Here is a 12,137-nt window from a genome sequence, read left to right as displayed (position 1 = left end):
TAGGGACAGACTTAGTTTACAGAAATACTTTACCCTCAAATCCATCATTTTTATATCAATGACTCACATCGTGCTACCTTGAATTTGTAAGGAAACTTCTCACATGCCTCCATGGTGAACGAAGAATCCAAAAATGGAGAAAAGTAACAGTTTACATTTAATAGCAAGAAACTATATCAAAACTTTAGAATACAAATTTTCACACAACTCATGCAGTATAATCCAGATTTTATTTATCCAGTGGTATGCTCAGTACTTCCCAAACACATAATAAAAAAAAAAACACCCCTGCATAAGAAGCACAAGTGTTTTAGCAAAAATACATGTGTTTGGGAAGAACTGAGCATACCACTGGATAAACGAGACTTGGTATGTCAGGAGTTATGTGAGAGTGTGTAAATGCATGTCTTGATATAGTTTTGCTGTCGCTAATTATTGCCCACAATATCAAGAGATTTCTCCCTTTTTGGATTCTTTGTTCATTGTGGAGGCATGTGAGATAAACAAAGTGTTTTTCTTACATTCAGTGTAACATGGGGTGAGCAACTGGCACACAAATGATCCTTTTGGAGGTGAAATATTCCTTTAAGGTCTGAAGAAATATGAGTTGAATTATAACATCTTTAGTCAAAGACAGCTCTTCTTGAAAATAAGATTACTATTCATTTTTCGATCAGAATGATTGGTGGAGAAACACTGGGGAATTAAAGTAGGCAGGAGGAGACTAAAAGCAACAAGATTAAGTAACAGACAGACCCGTAGACAAGCTTGATCTCTGAGCAGTGGCACTTATGCTTTCAGGGACAGACTGCCAAAAACGGTTCCAAGCAAATGGGCTATATTGGCAGCTAAGCATTTCTGCCATCATAGATTTTTAGATATATGCACTAACCCTGATTCTCTCTCTTTCAAACACACATACACACACATATGCCCACCCACATTTTTGCTGTCTAACAGGGTCAGCCACATCTCCACAGCCTCCTCCAGCTGTAGAGCCCGCTAAGAATGGTGGCGGACAGGACAGCACCCAAGTCGACCTCAGCAAGGTAAACAAGCAGTTTTCCCTTTATTAAATGTGTGCAGTTTCTCAGTGCACACTGTTTACTCACATGGATTGGCGCTGTGAAGACAATAGACTATGACTTTCCGAAAGGGTAGATATAAATAACACATCTGACAGCTTAAGATCTTTTTTTGGTTGTACGGGGACATCAGCTCTGCGCATGATGTTCTGTAGCATCCCGCTAAGATCTGTAATCAATGTCTGGTGTGCTGTCAACGTCATCAACTAGGTCACAGAGTGCCCCCTGTGAAATAACAGGAGAACTACACTTGTTCAAAGTGCATCCCGCAGCAGCAGCACATCACTGCAAAGACTGATAAGAAGAGCCACACAGGACACAGATAAAAGCTTCCATTTAGCCATTAATTCCACCAGAGATTTCGAGTGGATATAATACCCCAAGCACTGAAATGCTAGCTCCGGTTCTCTGGCATTAGGCTGCACCTGTGGTGGGCGAAGGCATTTCCGTTAGCACTGTTAGTTCTAAAGTTACAGAATGCTAAAAAAAATATAATAATTGCCTCTGTAGGTATGAAGTATTTTTTAATGTATTTTTAACTGACCTTGACTTTTGATTTGTTTCACCAGGTGGACATGCACTTCATGAAGAAGATTCCAGAAGGTGCAGAGGCCTCTAATGTACTGGTAGGAGAACTGGACTTCCTAGAAAGGCCAATTGTGGCCTTTGTCCGCCTCTCTCCGGCTGTGTTGCTCACCGGACTCACTGAGGTCCCCATACCAACCAGGTAGACGGCAACACAAACAATGGTTTAGTCATAACATCTAATTATGTGGAGTCTATAATCACAGGATGATTTACATATTCTAAATCATCTGCTGACAAATGTCAGGTTCCTCTTCATTCTCCTGGGCCCAGATGGAAAAGCTCAGCAATACCACGAAATTGGACGCTCTATGGCGACCATCATGACGGATGAGGTACAAATGCTCTGTTAATTAAAATCTTTTTGTTTTTCTTTATTTGGTTTCACTTACTAGCAACAGTCACACAGTCATCGTCAGTTAAGTGCATTTACAGAGTGAACCGTTTTTCTTCCCTGTCTTTTTTTTTATAACCAGGTAGAAACACAAATAGAACAAACATAGAACATGGGGTGCTTTGAATTTGACATAAATCAAAATGCAATTAAAGCGCTTATTTTAACAAAGGAAGGCCATATAGGGGAATATACATTTTTCACTTTTTCCAAATTTGCTAAAATTCCCGAAGCCTCTTTAAAAAGCAATTCTTTCCATTGCAAAGATTTTTATAAATGATATCATACCAGATCTCTATAGATGGGGCATCTGGCTGAAGCTATTTCCTTGAAATTGCTTTTCTAGCAGTTAAACTCAGTATTCCAATTAAGTATTTGGTTTTAATATTTGTAGGCGTTGAAAGTAAAAGTCCAAAAAGGAGCTCATCCCACTTAAATTTAACTGTTGTCACCAAAATAGTCGCTAATCCTAAATAAATCTTTTGCAAAAAGGCATTTACTTTTGGACATGCCCAAAACAAATGGTACTGGTTAGCTTCCTGAAACTGTGCTAAGACTTATTAGCAGGTGTGATCAATTTTTTTTTATTAGCTTTGTTGATTAAAGTTTAATTTCATAAACCTTCACTGAACAAATAAAATCTCTGGATCTGTGGTGCAAAGCCAGGTGGTTAAGTTTCCTCTGTCCCTCACTTTTGTCTGGACCAGATCTTCCATGATGTAGCTTATAAGGCAAAGGACAGAGGTGACCTGCTGGCTGGGATAGATGAATTCCTGGACCAGGTGACGGTCCTACCGCCAGGAGAGTGGGACCCCTCGATCCGCATCGAGCCCCCAAAGAATGTCCCCTCTCAGGTACACAGCTATGATGTCACAGAAATTTATTTTTTGGGTTTGAATTTTAGCTACAACTTTGATTAGGTGCAGTTTAACCAAGATGGGTGTCTGTTGTCTGTTCTTGAACTGTTATTGGGTGTCTACAGGAGAAAAGAAAGATGCCAGGAGTCCCTAATGGCACAGTCTGCCAAGTAGAGGAAGAACTACATGCAGAGCACCACGGGCCGGAGCTGCAGAGAACTGGAAGGTAATTCAGACTGATTGTACAAGCTTGTTGCCTCAGTATCGGCGTCTTTAATACATGGAAAAAATATAGAGGCTAAATTTAGGTGTCAAAAACAAAGATGTTATCACCCACAAAATGTGAATATGATGATATGCTGTCATAAAAAAAAAAAAAAAAAACTTCTCTGAAAAAAAAAGATTAAGCGAGGGGCAGAGCCAGATGTAAAGATTCAGCCCAAACTTTGGAAGGTATGGAGTCATGCTCCCCTGGGGAGATTTCTTTCCCATTTATGGCAGCTTTATGCACTATTCTGAGATAATAGAATGTCTGTATTTCATTTGCGGGAAAACATGACAGTTTCCAAAAAAATCATCCCGTAAAGCCTACATCCTATTTGGGGTTCATTCATAAATTTAATCTGATGCTCTATAGTTAAATAAGAGAGCTGTTGTTTAAAAAAAAAAACAAGGAGCGTTCTATGGTACATTCCAACAGTGCTCTAAGTTTGTGCCAGAGAGCGCTTCGGCACTCTGAACACACCCTTAGTATCTCATTGTTCTCTTAATTATTCTGAAACACAACACAACAAACATTATGGATGACTAAATTCTATACTTGCCACTTAGAGAGGCAAAGTGGTCTGATGTTACTATTTTTAAGTAACATAACAGGGGAGGGGTAGAAATTTGGCATACACAGCATTACTTAAACACACATATACATTAACCTATTTTGCTTTAATGCGCTGTGTGAGATGCAGAGCTGGTTGACCCAAATGCAGAGACTGCAGTTCACAGGGAACTTAAAAGACCACTTTTTATGTCAATGAAACTGCAACTGAACATCACACAACCAAGTCAAGGCTCCAACAAAAACTGAACTGAAAACCAGGGCTTAAATACAAGTCTTCCAAGTGAAGACAAAGACAAACTAATGACGGCAACTGAAATAAGTCTCAACACTTAGTCCAGTCTTCCCAAAGGTCTCAAAGCATCAGGACACAGCAGACTGTGACAGCTGGAGTAGAGTTCATGTTTATGTGATACATCTTATCAATATAAAAAGGTCCCATATTGTAAGAGTCAGACTTCCATAATTTCTTTCTTTATAAAAGGTACAGAGTGCCCCAGCAAAGATGTTTTTTCTGTAGGCCAACCCAGAAGCTTACGTCGCCCTGCTTCCCTCATCAAAAAGCCTATGGGATTTTTACTTTGGAGTTTGAATCATTGCAGAAAATAAGACAACAAACAAACATTTATGATACTTATTTTTTTTAAGCCTAAATCTAATCACCAGATGTAAAAGGCTATTTCTAGGTTAAAATGAACTACACTACAGTTGTGTCACCACCGCTAAGAGAATGTAAAGCCGTGTTCAGCACAGCTAGGCTTGATGACGTGTCATTTAGCCACTTGTTAGCAACTGTCTTTTTCAAGACAAATAAAAGCTTTAAAGTTTGCAAGTGTAGTACTTACTGACGTATTTTATGTCGTAGAACAAAATGTGAAAATCTCTTAAGCTAATGTTAACCACAGATCTAATTTAAAGCTTGTAACCAAAAACCCATTCAAAAAATCCATTGACTTTGAGATCCAGGAACTGGAGGTGCTGAAATGAAACAGATTTTAGGACTCATTACTGAGGTTCTCTATAGGTGCTTTATAAATACTGTGAGAAGTGTAAAAACCACTCAATCCAAAGAGGAATGCACACAATCAGTATTCAGAAACTGACTTTAAATGAGCCGTCAGGATTTACAGGAAGTTGTGATGTCGCAGTTCTATATAAAACAGAAACTGCTGCTACAGTGTTGTGACAGTCATTCCAAGCTGTAATGATGGCGCAAAGACATCGAGAGCGCAGATGTGAAAGAGCCGGAAATGCTGAGCAATGAAAGCAGACTGGGTTTTCAGGAGTGGGGAACTTAAAGAGACAGGCACTGAAATAGAGTGTTTCAGAGGGTAAAACAGAGAGCAGGTATATTCAGAGAGTGTGAGAAAAAAATATGTCTTTTGGAAAATGTAATTATGTTCTAGTAGAAAGCCCACATATAAATATGAGCCTGCAAATTAGCATGACATGGGACCTTTAAATCCATGCCATAATAATCTGAGCTGCTCTGACTGTGAATTGAAGATCTCCAATGATGCCCAGCAAATATGGTCTTCAATACTCTGAATTGAATTTTAGGTCAGCAAAAGAATATCTATCCACTTATATAGATGTCCTAGCGAAATAACACAGTAGGATAAACAATGTCTGCATAGGTTATTATGTGAATGAAACAAAGTTGAAGGTATTTTAAAAACCTAAAAGACTTGTCAAAATATTGAGGGCTAGAGCCCCAGAGCCCTCCACCCTGTACACTGGCCTTAGTTTTAGCACTTGTTATGCTCACTGCAGGGATGTGTGAAAGCCTGAGGCTAAGATAGCACTGTCCACCGTGTTTGACAGTTCCTGGGGCAATCAAATCTAAATTTGGATTAGTGAGGAGCTGAGGTGAGACAAGCAAGTGACAGCCCAAATGTGATTGCCTGAAAGACAAACACACCAAAACCAAGTAACATTCCCTGAAAAAAATGTTTTTCAGACTTCCTGTGGTTTAACTTTTCACCATGATGAAGTGATGTAGAAATGTACTTCTGGATACTGTGACATCACTGATAGGTGTAAATACAGGTGCAACAGAGAACTCTATCAAACACACCGATCTGTGGTTTTACGATGTATCAATTCAAAATCTCTTAACCAAATTGTGTTCTGAACTTTGGGCACCTATCTTCTTTTGTTGTGTGCTGTGACCAGGTTGTTTGGCGGACTTATATTGGACATCAAGAGGAAAGCTCCGTTCTATCTGAGTGACTTTAAGGATGGTCTAAGCCTCCAGTGTGTGGCCTCCTTCCTCTTCCTCTACTGTGCCTGCATGTCTCCTGTCATTACCTTTGGAGGACTGCTGGGGGAGGCGACAGAGGGACGCATTGTAAGAGCACACACACACGCAGACAAAGTCACATACTGCATTATAATTACACTATGAACAGTGCAGATGCTACTGCATACAAGACATACACTGTTTCCACTATGTGTTGTAGAGTGCCATAGAGTCTTTACTCGGTGCATCTATGACTGGAGTAGCCTACTCTGTGTTTGCTGGTCAACCCCTCACCATTCTGGGCAGCACAGGTCCTGTGCTGGTTTTTGAGAAAATCCTCTTCAAGTTCTGCAAGTACGTATTACAACAACGGTGACATTTTCATTATCAGCACCGCAGTCCTTTGCTGACAGATTATATTATCCCCGTCATTCGTCTCCTTTCCCTTCACATCAGGGACTACGGCCTGTCCTATCTGTCGCTGAGGACTTGCATTGGACTGTGGACGGCCCTGCTGTGTTTGGTGTTGGTTGCCACTGATGCTAGCTCTCTGGTGTGCTACATCACTCGGTTCACAGAGGAGGCCTTTGCAGCCCTTATCTGCCTGATTTTTATCTACGAGGCCTTGGAGAAGCTCTTCCACCTGGGAGAAGTCTACCCCTTCAATGCACACAGCGATCTGGACAAACTCACAATGGCGTAGTGAGTAACCAAATGTTCATTCTGCTGGCTCACCTGGTAGATTTTTCATTGTTCATTGTTTTTTTCTGTGCATTGTTCTTCTCTAACCACTGGATTCCAGTGGGACAGCTTCCGCATTACAGCTGCAACATAGTTGCTGGATCTAATCAGAGTTACTGTAGACAATGTTTGTGATTCCACCAGACAGACTGCAGCACGTTTCAAAAGCTTCTCAGAAAAGTCTTTAGACTCTGCTCCATTGAAAATTATAGACAAAGTTTATTTCTGATGGAGTTGCAATATGTTGCCTAGGGCAAATCCTTCCAAGCAAGAAGTGGAACTGCATCTTCTGGTCAATTTTCAAAATAAACAATAAACAGAGAACAATTATGAGGATGAATGTATTTTAACAACTAAAAGACAACAACAAATCTTTGATGCATGTCATTCAGTACTAGACTTTTAACTTGGCTACAGCAAAACAAAGTATGAAATAAAAACAATGAATTGAAACAGAAAGAGAAAAAAGTAATTAACTACAGATCAATCAATAACTTTTGTGAAATGTGATCCCATCAGCTTCATAACTTGTGCACTGTAATGTAGTCTTTAGTTGTGTCTTCTTACATTGTTGGCTGCTGCTTTATAATTGTCCATGATTCCTCATGGGTCTGGTGATCAATGACCTCTGGTTGGGTAATGATTTAACTGTCACCACATCCGGACCTCAACATGTTGGCCATATGGTTGCTCTTCCGAATAAAGTCTTTGAACAGCATATAGCAATGACCCACAGCAGGAACAGGACAGCACCTCACATTCCAACCGAGACACCAGTCCTTATTTACTGCAAAGCACATACCTCCTTCTCCTGCTCTCACTAGAGTCCTCTGCTCTCCTAGGTCAGTATATATAGAGAGAGTCATCAGGTTGAATGTCGCTGGTTCCCATTAATTCTCAGTCTTTCCTCGATGTTTACTGTTGTTTACAGTGGAAAGCCTCCACCTGGTTAGCTAGCAGCTGGCTATCTAGAAGTCGGCAAAGGAGAGTTTACAGACTGGTGAGTTGAATTCCTCATGCTGATGAGCAAATCACAGCTACACCCTTCCAGCGTCCAAAGCCAACAACAAAAAGCAACATCAAAACTTGCAAAATAGACACAAGGGCCTTAATTTAATACAAGTTTAGCGAAGCTGACAGAGAGGCAGCTGGAAACACTTGTGCACATCATGACATAGCCTACTTATTTATGGTACAAGCACATATATATCAAGGTAAAATGACTATATCAACAAAATTTGCAGGTCTACAAAATCGGGTAGGCAAAACACTCTGCTTCTGAAATGCTCCCTGTGTGGTATGACACTGTGCTGAAGGCAGGACAAAAGCAGGTCACAGTGGTTACACCGTGCTGCTAAGCTGGGGGAATCCATGGCTAATACTATATAACCATCGTTATTTCTTGAAGCATCTCCTCTCTTTCTGGCTTCGCCCTTGTTGTCTCCTCTTTTCTGCTCTCCTCTGCAAGCCTTCAGATCACATCCTTGCGTGCAGCTGTCTTTATGTCTGGCCTTATCTAAGTGAGCATGCAAGCCCATCATTTTAATGTAAGTTATTTTGTAAGAAAAAAAATACAGATTTTTCATGTGTTGTGCTGTCTGTGTAGCTGTAGGTGTGCAGAGCCTGATAACCCCAGTAACAAAACCTTAGAACTGTGGAGCGAGAAAAACATCACACCCTCTGCTGTACCCTGGACCAACCTTACTGTCAAGGTAACGTAACTATGTGGAAACACACACACACACACACACACACACACACACACACACGCTTTCACGCCTAATCTCAGTGTGACTTCCACATGAGAGGACACACTGCATTTGCTCCGACGTGTTTACTTTTGTTAACATTCAACTAACCCCCTCACCTTCCCTTGAGCAGCTAACCTCTCTTAAGGACCTTTGCAAACACTGACAAGGACACTCAATCGATTAACCTTTTACTGCTGTGTGTGTGTGACTGAGGACACCAAAGGCTCCTCATTTCTTCTGTACTGTGTTTTTTCTTTAAGCTTTGTAGACTCTGTTGTCTGTCAGATCATTTAGATAAAACATTCTTTAGATCTATTTTTTCTTGAGTCAACTGAGACAAATTTGTTCTTATGTAACCTCTGTGAATCTCTGCAGGAGTGTATCAGTCTGCAGGGCCACTTCGTTGGGACGGCTTGTGGCCACCATGGCCCCTACACCCCAGATGTTCTCTTCTGGTCTACCATCTTGTTCTTCTCGACCTTCTTTATGTCTGCCTTTCTCAAACAATTCAAGACAAGTCGTTATTTCCCGACCAAGGTAATCAACCAGTATGACTTAGCAAAGGTGTCACCAGACATTGTGAAACTCAACAGAGGGAATTTTTCATTTGGGTGGCCAGTTTTGGGGCCAGTGAAAATTTTGAGTGACAACAAACCAAAAGTCATGAATTACAGGGGTTGCTATGCTGTAGTATACAGGCTAGTTGAAAACTATGTCAGTATAGAGAGTGAAGCAATAGTTCACTGACATACTTTGTTTTTTTAATTTTACAGTTAATATCACTAATTATCTGATGTGCATAGATTAATACCAGTACAGTACAGTAACATTTTGAGTTTAAAAGCAGTTTTTACTTAATGGTCAATTGTGTAGGATTTAGGGGGATATATTGGCAGAAATTGAGAATAATATTCATATCTTTGTTTTCATTAGTGTAGTCACCTGAAAAGACGAATTGTAGCGTTTTTCATGAGCTTTGAATGAGCTGTTTATTTATTCCACCTCAACAGAGTCCACCTTGTTGTTTCTACAGTAGCCTAGATTGAACCTGATACTGGCTCTAGACAGGGCCAATTGCAGTCTTTCGTCGGCCATGATAGTACTCCTACATGCTGAGAGAAGTTTCAGATGTAATCTACGACATCAGTGCTTGATGCCACTAAATCCTACACACAGGACCCTTAATGTGTTATGTTTCTATACATGTTTTGCCGTTCACTGTTTGCCAAATAGGCTTGTCCTTCTTCCTTAAAAAGACAAATATACAGCTGTAATTTGAAGCAATACATTGATTGGAAGGAACAAATAATTTACTGGGAATAAGCCCACTCAAGTTTAGGGGAGACTCGGGGAGACCCGTGGGTACCCACAGAACTCATTTTTATTCACATATCTAGAGATAAGAGCTTAAGAGATGCCTTTGAAAATGACCATGCCAGTTTATTCATTTGCCAAAATATAGTATAATTTTGGAGTGTAATTTACACCCCCTCCCCTTTCTTCAAAGCTATGCAAACATGATTGCCACCAACCCATGCCTTAGGCTGTCTAGTTTCACCAGATTTAATTTTTTTTAGCTTAAAACATGAGCGTGCCACAGCCTTACAGGCAGGATGGTCAGCCTTCAGATATTTCTGCCACAAGGATCCAGCAATTGCACCATGGTTACCATGGCTCCCTTGGCCCTCCTGTCCCACCCTTGGTAGCGCCAGCCCTTAACATACCACATTGGTAACCACTGAGCTCTGTTTGTTCCTTGTCTCCCATGTCAAGGTGAGGTCCATGATCAGTGACTTTGCAGTGTTCCTCACCATTGCCGTCATGGTTCTGCTCGACTATGCCATTGGAGTGCCCTCCCAGAAGTTAAAGGTGCCCAGCAAATTCAAGGTATAGAGGAATTTCTGATTAGAACCTTGCTATAAAATGCCACATGGTTTAGATATGGACTAACTCTTTTTAATATGATCCCGCAGCCGACCAGAGATGACCGAGGTTGGTTTATCAGTCCAATAGGACGCAACCCATGGTGGACAGTCCTGGCTGCAGCTATTCCTGCTCTTCTCTGCACCATCCTCATCTTCATGGACCAACAAATTACTGCCGTCATCATCAACCGCAAAGAGCACAAACTGCTGGTTAGAAAAAATACAGCTGACCTATGAACCTGTATCAATGCACTGTTCCCTCCAGCTGCAGACCATAGCTCATGTAACAATCTGTCCTCATCTCTATTATACAGAAGGGCTGTGGGTATCACCTGGACCTGCTCATGGTTGGGGTGATGCTGGCAGTGTGCTCCATAATGGGCTTGCCCTGGTTCGTAGCAGCCACGGTCCTGTCCATCTCTCATGTCAACAGCCTGAAGCTGGAGTCAGAGAGCTCGGCTCCAGGAGAGCAGCCTCGCTTCCTGGGCATCAGAGAGCAGAGGCTCACCGGCTTGGTCATCTTCCTGCTCATGGGCTGCTCTGTATTCATGACTGGAGCCCTGCAGGTCAGTCAGACAAGCTCCGCAATGCTGCCCTCCTCTGGCTGGAATATTTTTGATCTTGTTACTCATCAGAGGTCACTGGTGTATGTTTTTTTCCCCCTCCAGTTCATTCCTATGCCAGTACTGTATGGTGTTTTCCTTTACATGGGAGCCTCTTCCTTAAAAGGCATTCAGGTAATAAATGACATCTGTGAATATGACACAGGAAAATTACCCTCCATGGTGATGATGATTCACAGTAAAGCCACTATGAGTACAATTTCAAAATGTCTGATTTTAGCATCCTCTAGTTTTAGTGTCAGTGAGTGTCTATTATTTACAGTCTAAAATCTATGAATAATTTGCAAGATGCTATAATCACACCATCATGTGAACAGGTGTATTCAACTTTTTATATATTAATAGTTATTATTAAGAGTAATTTAAGCACAAAATGCCCCGAGTTGTTCTTTGGCCCTCTCCATCCCAACCTCTTATTAATGTGGCTGTCCCTGTGATGCCTTCTCCTGATCCAATTAATTCCGGCACAATTCAATGAGGCCTGACAGTTAATTGTCAGACTAATCTAACTAAATTTGTCATTCATAATCACTTTCTCTCTCTTGTCATATTCGCCATCTGCCTCCCTGCTCTGCTCTCATTAATTCGTCTCTCTCCTTTACCCTCTCTGTCTCTAACGTCCCCCACCACCTGCATTCACTCCTCAGTTCTTCGACCGTCTAAAGTTGTTCGGCATGCCGGCGAAACACCAGCCTGACTTCATCTACCTGCGCCACGTCCCCTTGAGGAAGGTGCACCTGTTCACTGTCACCCAGCTCACTTGTCTGGTGCTGCTCTGGGTCATTAAGACCTCACCTGCTGCTATCATCTTCCCAATGATGGTGAGTTGACCACCACTATCATCCCTTTTCTCTTATCACTACACTGGAAATGTCCACACATATGTTAAATTTGTACAATCCATATATGTTGGACATGTTTTCCTTTATGTTTCACATTTCAAACATGGCTGGTCATGTCTCAAACTCTTGTTAAAAAAATACCTAGTTTTGTGGCTACAAACTGTTCAACTCAGTTCAGAATGAGGAACCAAATGCAGAACAGCAGGTAGATCGTTAACAAGACGCAAGTTTTAATGCTTGTAACAGCTCCAAAACAG

General features: G+C 41.2%; 1 protein-coding gene across 1 annotated transcript in view; it reads left to right on the top strand.

The window, feature by feature from the left end:
- The window catches only part of slc4a8 (solute carrier family 4 member 8), a 37,047-nt gene that overhangs the window by 21,716 nt on the left and 3,194 nt on the right, over window positions 1–12,137 (top strand). The window contains exons 7-21 of the mRNA XM_042499838.1: window positions 961–1,049; window positions 1,655–1,812; window positions 1,918–2,005; window positions 2,772–2,918; window positions 3,047–3,147; window positions 5,932–6,106; window positions 6,219–6,352; window positions 6,455–6,700; window positions 8,346–8,451; window positions 8,866–9,027; window positions 10,264–10,377; window positions 10,464–10,625; window positions 10,730–10,981; window positions 11,084–11,152; window positions 11,686–11,859. Coding sequence (XP_042355772.1) covers window positions 961–1,049; window positions 1,655–1,812; window positions 1,918–2,005; window positions 2,772–2,918; window positions 3,047–3,147; window positions 5,932–6,106; window positions 6,219–6,352; window positions 6,455–6,700; window positions 8,346–8,451; window positions 8,866–9,027; window positions 10,264–10,377; window positions 10,464–10,625; window positions 10,730–10,981; window positions 11,084–11,152; window positions 11,686–11,859 — 2,177 coding nt within the window. The remainder of the gene's footprint in view (window positions 1–960; window positions 1,050–1,654; window positions 1,813–1,917; window positions 2,006–2,771; window positions 2,919–3,046; window positions 3,148–5,931; window positions 6,107–6,218; window positions 6,353–6,454; window positions 6,701–8,345; window positions 8,452–8,865; window positions 9,028–10,263; window positions 10,378–10,463; window positions 10,626–10,729; window positions 10,982–11,083; window positions 11,153–11,685; window positions 11,860–12,137) is intronic.

The sequence above is a fragment of the Plectropomus leopardus genome, chromosome 2 (assembly GCF_008729295.1).
Source record: "Plectropomus leopardus isolate mb chromosome 2, YSFRI_Pleo_2.0, whole genome shotgun sequence".
NCBI classification, from domain to species: Eukaryota; Metazoa; Chordata; class Actinopteri; order Perciformes; family Serranidae; genus Plectropomus; species Plectropomus leopardus.
This window is presented reverse-complemented; position numbering and strand designations above follow the sequence as displayed.